This window comes from Plectropomus leopardus, chromosome 19 (genome assembly GCF_008729295.1).
Source record: "Plectropomus leopardus isolate mb chromosome 19, YSFRI_Pleo_2.0, whole genome shotgun sequence".
Classification (NCBI taxonomy): Eukaryota; Metazoa; Chordata; class Actinopteri; order Perciformes; family Serranidae; genus Plectropomus; species Plectropomus leopardus.
Genome location: NC_056481.1, coordinates 13,969,824 through 13,985,927, shown reverse-complemented (window position 1 = coordinate 13,985,927; position 16,104 = coordinate 13,969,824). Strand labels below are relative to the sequence as shown.

General features: G+C 39.0%; 1 protein-coding gene across 3 annotated transcripts in view; it reads right to left on the bottom strand.

Moving 5' to 3' along the window:
* Nucleotides 1–16,104, bottom strand: part of plce1 (phospholipase C, epsilon 1) — a 101,813-nt gene that overhangs the window by 22,122 nt on the left and 63,587 nt on the right. For all 3 annotated transcript variants that reach the window (XM_042507636.1, XM_042507635.1, XM_042507637.1), the window contains exons 8-25: nt 14,238–14,392; nt 13,943–14,110; nt 8,198–8,343; nt 7,883–8,030; nt 7,672–7,782; nt 7,442–7,551; nt 7,143–7,259; nt 4,758–4,886; nt 4,504–4,640; nt 3,960–4,066; nt 3,551–3,675; nt 3,300–3,444; nt 2,675–2,836; nt 2,152–2,266; nt 1,772–1,931; nt 1,556–1,678; nt 421–557; nt 61–299 (exon numbers count right to left, since the gene is read on the bottom strand). In XM_042507636.1, the coding sequence (XP_042363570.1) occupies nt 61–299; nt 421–557; nt 1,556–1,678; nt 1,772–1,931; nt 2,152–2,266; nt 2,675–2,836; nt 3,300–3,444; nt 3,551–3,675; nt 3,960–4,066; nt 4,504–4,640; nt 4,758–4,886; nt 7,143–7,259; nt 7,442–7,551; nt 7,672–7,782; nt 7,883–8,030; nt 8,198–8,343; nt 13,943–14,110; nt 14,238–14,392 (2,534 nt within the window). The remainder of the gene's footprint in view (nt 1–60; nt 300–420; nt 558–1,555; nt 1,679–1,771; nt 1,932–2,151; nt 2,267–2,674; nt 2,837–3,299; nt 3,445–3,550; nt 3,676–3,959; nt 4,067–4,503; nt 4,641–4,757; nt 4,887–7,142; nt 7,260–7,441; nt 7,552–7,671; nt 7,783–7,882; nt 8,031–8,197; nt 8,344–13,942; nt 14,111–14,237; nt 14,393–16,104) is intronic.

Here is a 16,104-nt window from a genome sequence, read left to right as displayed (position 1 = left end):
TTCTTATCCTTCTCTCTGTGCTGTCCTTGCATTTGTTCAGATAGTCCTCGCAGACTCTACCTGTATAATGCTGAGGATCTCATCATAGCTCAGGTGCTCTCTCTGACAGTTCACTAGGAAGTCATTGAGCTGAGGGATAGCCAGACCCAGTACACCTAGTGAGGCGTTCTCCACTCCGGTCCCGTTGGTCACGATGCTGGCTGCAGCAATGGCGTCTGAGATCTGCCTCTGGTTGTCAGACATCTGCTGCCTCGTCCGGATAAACAGGCCAAGATCGGAACCGTTGCGGGTTAGTAAGTCTGAAGAGGAGACAAAGAGATTAAGCAGCAGTACAGAAGAAAAAGAAAGAGACAAGAAACAATTTGGTGCTTGTGTGACTACTGAAAACATATAAATAAATGTAACTGTGTATTCTTATACCAAGGTCTGGCTGTAGCCCCGTGTCTTTGTCATCTATGCTGAGGTTGGTATAGAGAGGAGCAGACTCTGGACTTGAACGACTGCAGGGGACAGCAAAGGTGTCGAACAGCTCCTTTAGGTCCTTCCTGCTTCGGATACTGTGGAGAAAATAACACAAAGCACAAGTAAGTCTCATTATACCCACCTTTGACTGACAAGCAGTTCACTTTATTTTTATTCAAATATTACACCTCAGACACAAACGTTCAGTGGCATTGTGCTCGATCAGGAGACAAAATAGTTTTCTAAAAACCTGATTGAAGTTTTTTGCACTTAAGACAGCCTGAATTCTGGATCATTTTGCCCAATTTTAAATAGATTCTTCTGCATTTACATTTCATTTAAAGGCCAAATGAAAAGTCCCATTTTATCCTCTATTGTTGTTTCAACCTCATCTTCTCTTTTCTCCTCAATGTTTTTAATAACAAACTGATGTAAGAAGTCAATTAGCCTCTGGACAAACCATATTCAGACATCTAAAAAATAGGCATGTTTTTTAAGAGGCTGATCTGCTGAAGTACTGTCTTTTCACTTCATGGCTTTATGACTGCGTGGCTTTGGAATTTAAAGGGAAGCTGCTGGGCAGCAGATGAGAGGATGAACTGCAATCTAAGAAATGTAGGAGGGCTGGTATGAGAATAATCCACTGCTTATCGAGGCAAAACATTGTTTCCTTTGATTTGACAGGGAAAATATTATAGAAACTAAATATTTTACAGACAAGACTCCCTGGAAAATAGCCCCGCCATGATAACCTTGAGAAGCATTTGTTGAATTTGTTTTATCATGCAGTCTTTGACTGCATTTGATAAGAACACAATCATTGTATAAAAAGAGGGAGTGAGATGGTAAAATGAACAGAAAATGCTCTGTATACATACTGAATGTAGTTTTTTTTGTAGTATGTATAATATCGTATTTTTGTTTTATCTAAAAATCCACATTTTTAGATAAAACAGAAGTACATTAGAAGTATATTAGGCATGCCAAGCTTATATATATATATATATATATATATATATATATATATATATATATATATATTGAGATATATTGATATATATATTGATTTATATGAACAGGACCTAGGATCTACCTGAATGACTTGAAGAGCTCGACAAACTCGATGAAGCTCATTGTGCTGTCAGAAATCATGAGATTCTGAAAGCCTTTGAGACAGCCTTTACCTCGACCGTGCCATGACCTGCTGCTCCACGCCCTACAGCCCACAGAGAAGAGACAAAATGTCTTTATCTGAATGACAAACTAAGACTTTTATACCTCCAGTCTGTGTATACAGTACGGTACATACCCGGGCTGTGACTTGGCAGTTCCCGAGAGGATCGGAGAAGACTGCGGGCGGGAATGGTTGGACCCCACCATGCTGGAGGAAGAGGAAGAGGAGGAGGAAGAGGCTAGCAATCCAGGACTTCGACTGGATGAGAGGGAGAATGGTCCAGGGAAGCTGTCCTCTGTGGGGTCAAAGAGAAGTGAGGTTGAAAAAATATCATACAGACTAATAAAGCACCATACAAATATCTGTTAAGATCTCAATGTCCTTTTTAGATTGTTTTATTCTTCAAATGTCTGGCCTAGGTTTTGTTGGTATTTGTGGTAGCAATATTCTAGCTGCATCCTCATTTGGCATACATTTGCTGAACTTTTATTCTTAATAGCTCCATTAAATATCACCTGGATCTTCTTGGTCGATGCTATCAGACTCTGGTCCGTTTCGATACAGCCCCTCCTTACAACTTCGTGTTTTCCTGGAAACCATCTCATCATCTGTGGCATCCCCACTGTCTCCCTGTGTTGGGCATGTAAACACACACGCTATGTTAAAAATAAGGGCATTTAAATGAGGCATAATAAGGAGTATACTTTACTCAAGACTGAAGTGTGAAATGGACCAGAGGCTTGACATATGTGTAAGGGACATGGACTTAACAGTTGTATTATTAGAGAAAACAGATGAAAACAAGGAGCTCTGTAAAGCCTCTTGACATGTCAAACCAGTGGTCTAACAGTAGAAATCTAGTCTATTGTTAAGCACTGCAACATACAAAAAACAGTGGAGCGGTTTGACCTTAGGTATACTGTTAATAAAGGATCACAAGTCTACCTAAAGACATTTTCCCTCTTAATTCATTATCAACAATAGTCTTAAGACCTCAATGTAGTGTAAAAGGCACAATTAACTTTTTCATGTACTGACCCTGACAAGGACCTTCTTCTTCTTCTTGCTCTTCTCGATGCCCAGAGGGCTGTTTTTCTGGGCAGCAGGTTTCTCTACTCCACCTGTACCCATGTTCCACCTCCGCCCACCGAACAGCTCAATGGCATTAGCTAGTGTAGGGCCTTCGTACCTGCCATCCTCCTAACAGAGACAGGCACACAGACACAGAGGATTTGAGAGACAGGAAGGAAGCAGGCATCCAAAGGTTAGATAGACAAGGTCCTTTATTTTAAAGGCAAACATACAAAATCTCCCTTTTATCTAAGAATCAAAGATATAATTCTTTGTGTGCTGTAGACAGTTTAATGACCAAAATGAAACATTCTCAAAATAATACACTAATGGCACAATTTCAAATGGCATGATCCTCAGTTTTCCTCTCACTCCTTGGAGAATTAAGGCCTTTTCAAAATGTTTTAGGGAATGTGTGAACGTTAGAGCTATCAGACAAAGAGAAATGGGGGAAGAAAAGAGAAATAATAAACCTGAAAAGCTTTTATTTTAGTAGCTGATACATGGCAATTCAAGTTTAAAGATACATCAATAATACTTAATAATACTAGAAAATTATTGTCATTGAAAGATCATCCTGTCCAGATTTTACCTGATACAAGCTGACATACTGCCTCCTCAGCCACTGCAGCCTTTGGTCAGGAAACTTCTTTAATTTTCTTGTTGCATTCACCAACTCTGACAGGCCCTTATGGAGCATCCGAGCTGTGTGGTTTGGGGCCACAAAGTGCAGGAGTCTGGAGATTAGTTGAAATATTTAGTAAACAAAGAGGTGTTTTGCCAATGTACCAGTATAACAATGTACTGCTGTTCAAAACGTGGATTTCAAGGCAAAGCACTGACCTGTTGTCGGTGGTACTGAGACCATAGAGGAGGCTGAGACCGTTCTCCTCCACTGTCAGCTGACTCAGCTTGTTCTGCAAACATACAGCATGAACATCCACTCCTTGATGACCCAGGAACACCGCCTGTACAATCAAATAAACACAGTATTATGGTTACTATAATCATGACTGTCAAATTCTATTCAAACAAAAAAAACGATTACTAATCCGACAAGATAAATCAACTGTCAGCCAATACAAGTTTGATAGTTGTGAGACTTAAATGACCATATTTTTAATAAGGTATTATTTATTTATTTTATTAAGAAAAATAAAATAAAAATACAATATATTAGATGCGAGACTTAAGATGAAAATTTCCACAATGTAAATACTAAATTAATATAGCTTCATTTTTTTCAACAAACCTTTACCACTGCCAGGTCCAAAAGGCCCTCTGCTAGTCCCGCTACCACCATCTGTCCTAATCCCAGTGGCTGATCGGTGGAGGAAGCCCCTCCGCTCTGAGGCTTACCTGCCATAAATCAGCACATTTACGATATGTTTGAAATGAAGTAAAGGACAAGGAAATTGAGCAACATTTACAACCAGCTTAAACTGTATACGCTACAAAAGACATTGTGCTTACCTTCTGTGGATAAACACATTTAAATTATGTTTGAAACATAATAATGACACAGGAAATAGTTTTTTTAATATGATGGATGCCTGGTATCCATTTGTTTAAAGTGTAATTATGAGAGAGGAAATGGGGCTTGTCTCCCTGAGATATAAACACACTCATCTTAAATTGTACTGATGACAAAGCAGGTCATTCAAGTTCATTTTAACACATTCACCTGAGCACTAACTTCTTCTACATAATCCTTTCAAAAGAATGATGGTGAACTGTCTTACTGCTGAAAATTATATGAATTGTGTATTATAACGAGACTCTCTGTCAAAGTTTACCCCAGGTCAGTGTTGTGTTGTCAGGTTGCAGTCGCAGCAGACAGCGAGCTGTGAGGTGGCTGTCCTGGTCATAGTGAATGACTGTGGCCCCCTGCAGCAGAAACTGGTGAATGTCTGGTTGAAGAGACAACACGTACCTGAAAAAAAAAACAAAAAAACAAAAAGTTGGAAGTAAAGTGTCTGCTGAGCCATCTGTGTCTGTGTCTGTGTTTGTGTGTGTGTTTGTGTATATACTGTATGTGTGTGTTTCTTACCAGGGAATGAGCTCAGTGCCATGGCTGAAAGCTCTGTGTGTTTCTTCAGTCCCCTGAAACTCCACTTCTTTCACCACCGGCTCAGACGACAAGTCGCCCTCTGAATCCGACAAATCCCCCACCATGAATCTAAAGATGCAAAGTCACAGAGATGCAGTGCTGGATCAGGAAAAATGTTTTTAAACTAAATTTAATATCTGAATTTCCAAGTTTTAGTGTACTGATTTACACAAGACTCTGTAAATCATTTTCAACATTTAATTTCTGCAGCAAATGGGGTAAAGCAGTTATTTAGGAGACGCCCAGTCAAAAGTAAAAAATGACCTGAATCTACAGTAAGACACAAAAATGTGCTCTGTAATGTGGGTATTGGTTTAACAAGCAAAAAAAAAGCTTCATGCTTTTGTTATTGCACATTCCTTGACTAATAAACGAGCTTCTGAAACTGAAACCTAAACCTTGTGTTAGTCTGCAATAATCAAACTCCTGACACTGTAATGACCACTTACAAGACACGGTTTGACTCTGGTGCTTGCCTAAATGAATGCGAGCTAGAAAGGGAGAAGGGGACAAAGAAGGAGGAAAGGAAGCATGAGACAAATAAAGAGTGGACAGAGATTTCAGTGAAAAGAAAAACAGCAAAAAGTAGGAAAGGTCAGGAACACGGGAAAAGAATTCTTAAACCTCTTTGGGTAAGAAGGATAATATTTATCTGCATCCCAGTACAGACAAATGAACACTGTACCTTGAGCCAAAATGAAATAAGAGTTGTTATCTTGAGCTCTAAGGTGAAATAATAACTCAGAGTCAAAGAAAAGTGTCCAGAAACACAGAGAAGATAATCCAGGTCTTTTTAGGACAAACACCACAGCTCAGGCTTGAAATATAATACGTTTTCTAACAACAAATTCCAGCCTGTGCCATTAGCTACCTGCCACCAGCGTGCTGAAAAGTACCAGAGGTCTGTTCCTTCCTGTCCCAAAGGGAAACTAACCTGTTATCTTTTATCTCTGTGACACAGGAGTTTACGTGAACATCACCTCGTCTCAATAACAATCTGCAAATGTCTTCCTTCAAAACCCCATTATCTTGTGCCGGTGTTTATAAAGGACAATGATGCTGGGAAAGAAATTTGGAAAAAGCCATGACACTATGATTTACAGTAAAATGTTTGGTTCATTGAGCCTCAGAATTGTTGCTGTAAATGCAAACTATCCATGTATAATTTTAATATATAGTACACACTATATGCTCCTATCAAAGGAAACTATTGCATCTGTATCGTAATGTTTAAGTAATCATTTTTTTCATACCAATCATTCACAGCATGGCAGTGTTCAGACCATTTTATTTCACTTTGTCTATAAGACATTATTTGTGAAGGAACAGCAAAACAAAGAGCTCCATTTTGAAAACAGACCTTTTGGAGAAAGATTCACAGTGAAAACAATAGAATCTCTCCAGTTTGCCTTAAATTTCCAACATGTTATTCCTATGGTCTAAGACACTCCAAAATTATTGGTAAACATTTACAACCCTCACTCAAATCCAAAAACTAGGGTGCTAAAAATCTAATCTGTAATGTCATAGTTATAAAGTGTGGAGCTGCTCCATAGACAATAAATTGGGAGAGATGTTTTAAATGAAAGTGCATTCACATGACGTTAGATAAGGCCAAATTATTGTTTTAGTTCAACTAAAACTGGACTTTAAAATACATGTAAACATGTTGGTCCAACTGATATCGTACTATATATCGATTATTTTTTTCTTGGCCATAGAAATAGCATGCTGGAATTTTTGATTTAGGTGTTATTTATCAAAAAATGTAAAAGGCTGTCTTAAGATGAAGGAATAAGGTGTCTATTTTACTGATATTCAAACTGAGACAGGGTATAGTTACTAAAGATTAAATATTTGGGTTGAAATATTCTTTAAAGCACCAAATGAAGAAACAGAGTTTAACACCAGTGAAAACCACTGCAGTGCCCCCCTTTTTTGTCTCTGAGGTTCTGTGTTGGAAATGTTTTGCTCTCTCAAAAAGGAAAAATTAAATAAATAGTTTTCAAAAAATGCAGCATGCAATCAACTGAACACGATGTCCAGATGTCTTGATGGACTGGGTCATATGTTATGTGCCATTTGATGCTGGACTGTGTGTCTCACAAGCTTCACAACTTATGTAACACTCCCCACAGATCGTCCTTCAGCTGGATGGATTTAAGATCCTGTTATAGAAGACATTCACCCTTCTAAAGTGTCCTAAAGCAAGACACTTATTTTTCAGGAGCTCCAGAGTTGTTCTGTTGTACCTAATGCTACTCAATGCAGGAACTCTATCTGTGGGGTAAACAAAACGTAAACAAGGGGAAAAGGGATACTGACTGATTGCGGCAGCGGTCTCTGAAGGAGTTGTTTCTTGATGCAGGGGATGGCCCAGTAGAAGAGGGACTAGTGGACGCCTCATCAGGATCCTCTGCCTCTAAACTACGATTACAAGATCTGAAGAGCAGAAAGAGGAAAATCAGACGAGAGTCAAGTGAAAGAAAATCTGAGAAGAGAAGAAGCAAAACAGCAAAACAGCAAGCACAAGAAACAAACAGTGCAAAGTGAAGAAGAGACACACTTGTTGTGTGTCAAACAGTGTCACTCCATAGTTGACCTTTTCAAAGGATGTAGTGTACCTGATAATCTGGAGGATGTTGCTAACAGTAGCTTCTTTGTCTGGGACGTGTAGTCCATCTGGACCAGACCGCGACATGAAGTTGTGCTGGCCACTGTAGTCGGACACAAACTACAGAGAGGACGATAAACAGAGCAAGATGAATATATTTATATGATGTCTGAGTGTTACTGCTTGAGTCAGTTATATGAGATGTGCATATGTTTGCACGTTTCTAAATGTTTATTGTACCTCTATTGAGTCCTCTGGATTATCTGCAGGTGGTTTAAGGCTGATGATGCTTGCTGTCCCATCCAACGCGTCGCTCAGCTCCTTCAGAAAAACCCCACAGAATGGCACCACCTTTGGTGTAGGGACAGGACAGAGAAAAACACATCCCATTATAGCTTTTACTATATCACTCTGGTCAGATAAGTAAGAAATCAAGCAAACTACAACCTACCTTGCATCCTGGGATATTGAGTGCTCTGGTCACAAGCTTCCTATACTCAGAGGAAGACTCATGCTGAGCCATGGCGTCCTTTAGGCTTCTCATGGTCTCAATGTCTGACTGGTCCATGAACTGCCACATCTTCAGCACCTTACGGGACCTGGAGGACAAAGTAAAACTCAAATATCAGTTGGTGGAATGGGATGTTTTGTGAGTTTCAGCAGGCCTTTTTTTTTTTTTCAAAACAAAAAAATGATGATGAAAAAGGAGAAAATGAATTACATGCATCTCTACATACATACAGTTATGTAAGTATAAATTAAACACCTGAGTCCAGCCAGGAACTCCATAACGCCATTGTAGTTTCCCATGTTCCAACAGCATTTGGCGACATGGACCAGGTAGGAGAAAACTTCTCTCTTCTCCTCCATGGACCCTGCTGTCAGGACCAGCCACGTCACCCATGAACTCACCTGTTGATAAAGAGTTTTACGCATTATTTCTAATATTTACTATCACATCAAAGATGATATAAAGTTATTTATGATTGTTCAACTGCACGTTTTTTTTTTTTGGTTTTTTTTTCAATTATTGCCTTTGTCCTTAAGCCAGATTTTGGACACACTTTGGTTTTTTGATTGCCTCGCACCTAACGAGTATAATTATTTTCCCTTTAAAAAATGTAATTTCCATCACTTTGTCTATTGTGATGGAAAAGACATGGTAATAGAAATGTCAATACCATTGTTATTTGACTGCAAATATTGTATCAAAACATTTCTCTAAATATGTTTCAAATTCTCTACAAGATAACATAGCTGAAGAATGACCTTTATACTCTTAAAGGCCAGCGTTATCGCCCCAGAACTCAGCAGAGTTAAGACTTCACTATTCATTAAACACAGACAAACAAAAGTCTGTATTATATTTCTAGATTTTCATTTTTTTAGAATTAAATTACTTGTGATTATATGTTTAGTCAAAAAAGAAAAAGGAGCCCTCTGTTGTGATAAGATATCTGTCTATGATGCATGTTTTCATATTTATATACACATATAACTGCAGACATCTCTCAATGGAAAATCTACACAAAGGTTAACTTCATGTGCCAAGGACAACTTGTAAGTGTGTTAGTGTGTTATTACAAGGCGTTTACTTGGTGCGTTAAAACCCAGCAAACAGGAGACAAGGTCCGGAGCCAAGTGACGGTCAGATGAAACTCTTTATTGTGTGTGTGGTCTTACTTGTGTTATCTCTCTTAAAGTCTGGTATGGCAAGCCGTGTCTAAAGTGGTAATGTATGTGCAGAACCATGCCAGCTGGTCACACACTACCACGCACGCACGCACGCACGCACGCACGCACGCACGCACGCACGCACAAGATATGAATCAGCTGCCCTCTGTGTCTGTGCTAACTGCCCTCCAGCATGCGCAAAAAGACGAAGAACCAGATATGTATCAGGGTCAGCTTCCTTTCACATTCTCTGCGACTGACACACACACGCACGCATATGCACGCACACACACACACACACACGCACACACAATACAGGAATATATCCGATTTCAATCTGGCTGCTTCTTGCTCTCTAGTGTCTGTCTCTATGTGTTAAAGCCTCATGAATGTATTCATACACACACACAGACACACACCTACACACACACACACATAAAAGCACACACACTAAAACTCCCTAACCCCCTTGCAGGCGGTAAAAACATCCCCCTGGCCCAGAGATCTATTACTGGGTTATGTAAGGATCTGTAAAGCCCACCACAGGCTGACTTCACAGTGACTAAATACAGACACACACTGAAAAACATGTAACAAAGTACTCAGTTTCACATGAAGAGTTTTGGTTTCATGTTGTGAAACACTGGTAAAAGTATTTTTCGTCCCATGTCATTACAGAAATCATACATAACACATGCAACCAAAACCTGCTGCTCATGTAGAAAATGCAGACACTTTAACACAGAAGAGCTATGAGGATACTCACATATCAACCTCAGGCACATACTGTATAAAGTTTAACACTGAGTATACACAGACAGCTTAGATAAGAGCTCCTACACACACATAACTCACTCCTTTAACATGTAACCTACGGTCTTTGATAAAAATGCTACATTTGTCACACTCAGAAAAATCTGGTTGTCATAATTTCAAATTCACTTACTGTGTAATAGTGTTATGGTTGCTAAGTGTCACATATTTCTCTCTTTTGAAATATGAGTGAAAGCACAACACTTGATACATTCCTGTGTGACAGGAGCAGGGCATGAGGAGGGTTGAGTTTTAGAAGGGTTACTGTGAAAATGCAATGCACCATCCTCAGACAGTTAACATCCTTATTTATTCAAATTATTCCTTATTTATTTATTCTAAGAAACAGGAAAGATGTAACTTTAGTAAAAGTTGCATCACTGTTCCTTCAAATACTACAAACTGAATAATGCAGATGAATGGTACCAAAATGTAATTGTGGTTTAAAGTTTATTCTTGTCGTTGAAAACATTTTATGGCTAGCTAAAGCTAAAAAATTATAAGTAAAAAAACATAATAACTGATAAAAGTATTGAAATATTGTCAGTTAAAAAAAAAAAAAAAATCTGATGTTTTTTTCATTAGATTTTACAAAAAAAGGTTAAAAAAAATAATAAGAAAATAAGTGAATATTAAAAAATAGCAGAGTATTTTAAAGTACTTTAAAACATGTCTGGAGAGGGACTTTGACTTTTCATAATGGAAATGCAGATGATAAAAATTCCATCTATCTGAGTGTCACAAACCGAAAATCACTGCTGAAGCTGGCGAGGATGCAGCATCTTTCTTTATTATACTTCAATTGTGCTGAAAATCTACTGTATATGACTTACTGACAAACAGCCCTGCTGCTTTACAGTCGCTTATCTGTTACTCCCCTGCTACACGCGAACCAGGATGTGCATGCCTTGCGTGAAAATCTGCTATCAGTCACTTCTAGCATTATGACATAGCAATGTCAGCATCTGGGTTGAATTACAGTCGCCATCTAAACCATTCTGAACGGCTGCAAAGTGGCTTTTTGATCCGCCACAGATCAAGGCATTTTACAGAGTTGGCATCTCTACTGATATTCCAGATAGCAAAAGTGTGTACTTGGTGTTGCGTAATAGAGATAATAGACAGGATATGAAGAGATACTATATATACATAGAGAGTGAGAGAGAGAGCGTGTGAAGGCAGAGAACAGCAGAAAAAAGCAAACAAGAGACAAGAACAGACAGTACAGCGAGACAGAGGAAAGCCGTGCAAATCGTTTCCTCAAACAACAGCCTCCCTTACATTCATAGCATTGGTGTTATCAATAGCAGCTTAACATATTTCAAACACACACACACACACACACAGAACTGGAGCGAGGTACAAACTGATCCCCCCTTTGATGTTTGTGTATGTGTCCATCTGTCTGTCCGTCTGTCTGTCTCCATCTGTGCGCCTGTTATTGGTTGAACTATGAGGGTCAGTTTCTCCTTGATACATAAATTACATAACCAAGGTTGACAGAGAACTATGACAAAGTCAACGCAAGAGCACACACTCGTCCTCTCAGAGCTAAATACTCCAGCTACACTACAGACACGAAGAGGCCCAAACTTCTCACCCTTCCTCTTTAATGGCGTGATCTCTCACTCCCATACATGGCTTGAAAATGAACAGGATCAAAACCATGGGGATACTTTCGGGAAAATTTCATTTAAATTTACAAAATGTTGTCTGTCAAGCATGAGGAAAGAAATCAGACCCCAAGCTCATAATGTAATATCTCCAAAACAGTGGATCCTGTCCAGTTCTCCAGTAGACAATTTCTCTTTTTTGGAACATAGCTTATTTTTGAAAATATCCATACTTGGAGATTTTCTATTTGAGACCAAAACCTGGTAGGGCATAAACCAACAATCGGAACTCCAGTGCACACCAGGATACTGGAATTAAGTAGTGGAGAAAAAAAATAAAGAACAAGGTAATGTTACTAGGGCTGAAACTAGACTTTTTTCATTTCCAATTAACATACAGATTATTTTCTCAATCAATCAATTAAATGTTTAGTCTAATAAAAACAAAGTTTATTTATATAGCACTTATCAAAACCAACGTTACAAAGTGCTGTACACTTAAAAATCACAAAACACACAGAAAAAAAATGTGAGAAAAAAAGAAATACAGCTCGGAAGAAAATTTCAAATCAGTGGTTGAGAAACAAAATCAAAACAGTGCAATGCAAGACTCAGGTACCACATATTAATAAATCAATCTCTGGTAAAAAGATTATATGAATGCCTTGTATATCATTAGTGAGAGGCAAAAAATAACTCCACAACTTTAAGAGCCCTTAGTGGCATCTTAAATGTCTTGTTTTTGATCCAAAAGGCCAATACCCAAATATTTTTTCAATTTACAAAAATAGATGAAAAATGTTTTTTGTTGGGGTTTTTTTTAGGATTTTGGGAGGACGTTTTTCATGCTTTATTGATAGTGACAAAGAGGTATGAGAGAGGGACAGAGAGAGGGGGGGCTGCAGCAAAGGGCACTTGGCTAGACTCATACCCAGGCTGCTATAACAAGAACTCAGCCACTATGGCAAGCACTGCATGGGGTGAGCAAACCGGGCGCCCAGGAATAATAGTTTGTTGGAGGTGTTAATAAAAGTAGAAATTAACTCCCTGTAATGTACCTTGGAATAAATAATTACTTCATAATATCCTTTGACATAAAACTGTCCACAGTCACTGAGAAAAGTTTATCCAAACTATGATATATAGTCAATGCTGAGACAGAATACTCCGATTGTATCTCATCTTCTTCTTTCACAATTTCACAATCATCTGTGTCTTCACGAGGAGAATCACAGTTGTCATTTGACTCTTGTTTCACTGTGCCCATATATGGCCACAACGCACATTTAATTGTCTTGTGTGTGTGTGTCTCTTCTCGCTGACTTAAATGAAAACCAGCTGATGTGAGAGGCATGTAACTTAAAGATGACATCATCATTTCCAATCAGTCTCTCCCTCTCTCACATTCTCTGTCTCAGCAGTGCAGTGTTGTGATTGTTTATTCTCGAAGTCACTCACCATAAAAGACACAAGGCCTGGAAGAGTCAGCCAACTTACACCACTGCAAGCGTGTGCATCAGTCAAGAGCTGATAAGTTGGTACGACTCTCACGGCAAATACCACAACGCAAATACAACTGAGGGAAAACAAAATTACTGGTCTGCTATTCCTTCAGGCTGTCACATTCATGTCAAATTGCAGTGCATGCATTTTCACTGTCTCTGATGACGTCATTACTAAGCGGAGATCACTAAAGGTGAGCACTGTTTTCTTTTTACATTTCCCCAATTTAAGAAGTACTCTCTTTAAGCATGAATAACATCTATTTTAGGGTTTGTTCAGTTGGATCATTAAACTATTCCACATAGTGATCTCATCCAAACTTAAACCCCGTAGTAAAAACTGAGCTTGTAAGATAGAAGCTGATTGTGCAAGGTTGAATCACAGCCTTACAAACCTTTACTGGTTATGAACAAAAAAGGGAAATTCATGAGGCTGTTAGGTTTAAATTAAAGCTGAAAGTAGAATTGACCTTCGATCACCAAATTCTAATCAGTATTCTTGAGTCCAAGTGTGCAAAATTTAAAAAAAAATTCCCTAAAGTTGTTCTTGAGATATTGTGTACACAAGATTGAGAAAGACAACTCACAGTGACCTTGACCTTTGATCTATGACCACCAAAATCTGAGCAATTCATCATTGAGTCCAAGTGAACATTTTTGCTAAAATTGAAGAAATTCCTCAAGGTGCTCTTGAAATATCCTGTTTATTAGAATGAAACAGACGGATGGACAATCCAACCATAATAATCACTGACATAGAGGAATAAAAATGAGTCCGTTGTCTGAAAATTATTTTTCTGCAACCATTTTGATAATCAAATGTGTTTGTGTAAGAGAGAAAAATGAAACAGAAAAATAAATTATGATAATCCTGAACACACACACATTTCATATAAGCAGACTCCTCACCTCATTGAAGCGCGCCACCAGGTCTTCCACAGCGTTACTTCGCTGAGCACTCTGGGTAGGCATGGCGGGTGCTGATAGTGAGGCCTTGAGGTTCGGGTGGCGTTTGGTTTGACACTCGGGACTGCCCAAGTCTCGAGTGAGGAAACAGAGGTAGTCCAAAGGAAAGACCTTCAGGGCAAAACGGACAAGTGAATTAAAATTCTCATATTTTTTTCCATCCAATATCTATTCAGTAGTTTAATAGAAAGAAAAATAAATATTCTTCAGATGTGTGTTTGCGTGTGTGTCCTCCCACCCGTTGGTAAAGCTGCTGCTCTTGCTCAGTGAGAATGCAGGCGATCTCCTCAGGAAACTGAACAAGGTGGCGCACCTCTGCCAGCTCCTTACTGATCCCGCTGACACTGGGAGGAAGAGAGCCGCTGCTGGTCATACTGTTGGCCAGCTGACGCTCTGGAGCAAAAGAGACAGAGGAAGAAAGTGAACCAAACCTTCTGATCCTGAGTGAGAGAGAAAATGGTTAATAGACAGAAAGACTGGAGAATCATTTGCCTAGTAGCAAGTACACGGGGAAAGTAGAGACCCCCTGTTGCTCAAGAATTGGAAGAAAAATAGAAATCAGAGAAAGGAGGGACTAAAAAGAGGGACTAAAAATGAGACATTATCTTCTTTGATGTTTCCCCTCCATAATAAAAATTTTAAGCGGCAGTGAAATGTGCATCTCTTTTTTCAGGATTAACCTGAATCTCTCAAGTCTCCCAATCCATCAGTCCCTGCATACCACATAGTCTCTACCCGTCGAGCAGCCAAGAAAATCCTGCACACTTCACCCTCAAGAAGTAAACAGCATTGATCACTCGCCAGTTCCTGTGTTTGGATTTCAGTTAGGTCCATTAGTCTGTGTGTTTACACACACATATGCAAACCCCTCCTCATCTCTGCTAACAAAGGACTAATGGACAGTTTCTACACTGGTGCTGGAGCTGCCAGGTAGACATACTGTACATTGTCTGGATGAATGCCACATAAACTAACAGGCCTTTTCCACTGCAAGAGCTTTTCCAGAAATCATTTGAAAGACTCCCTGCATTTTCGACACACAAATGTGCATAACTTTTTTAGTAACTGGGACAATTCTGCCCCCCAGAAAGTCCCCTCACCTGAGGTAGGGACTATTGGTGTGAGATTTCCAGTACTGAGTGCTGCTGACTGTTCACTCCTGAACCATGACACTGCACCTTGACACCTGACAGCATCAATTCCAACATCAGCATGTTAGCAGTTATTTGTAGTATAAATAAGGACAAGAAAGTGCATTAGGGGTGAGGGGAAAAAAAAAAAGATTCTTAGATGCACTGAAAGGTGGACTCGGCTGATTGTGTATTGATTCGTAGATGTCAAAATGAACTTTCTAAATATTAGTTCATAAAGTGACGTTGACGTAAGAAAAAAGTGAAACTTGGGCAGTCAACAGCTCGCACAGCCAGGCAGCAGTTCCAATCATGTTTGAATTTACTATCACCTGAAATGTTAACAAACAAGACCGACTGACCAACACACTGCAGCAAAAAACAACTTAAACCAACTCTGTGGTGAAGAAAAATAACTCAATCCTAAATCTGTTTCACCACAAAAACTCTGTATCCACTCAGCATCTTGGCTTTCTCTGCAGCTAACAGTGCAGCAGAGAGGCTACTCTTCACCGCTGGACACATAATATTAATAACACAGCATAGCACTTCGCCTCCTCTTTGTTTTGTTTTATCTCAAACAATATAAGGCAGTGGTTCCCAAATAGTACAGCCACCAAACCTAGATTTCTTTTTCCACATTAGTTCACAGTCCACACATTAGATAAATTACCACATTTTCAATGTCATTTTTTAAAAAAAAGTAAACAACATATGGCTTAGAACACAAAGAAACAATTATGAATTTTGATTTTAATTGTACACTAAAAAAATCAAAATCAGTCGTAAAGTTCCAATATTCACACCCCTAAAGAGCACTGTAGCATATTTTCGTCATAAGCTGTAAAGTTATTCTAGATGCATGTGAATAAAGCCGCTCATACTGTCACCATGTTATCTGCACTGTATGGCATGATAGTCAGTTTAGCAGATTAGTGTGCAAATAAAATGTGTTAATACGTCACCATGAACGTA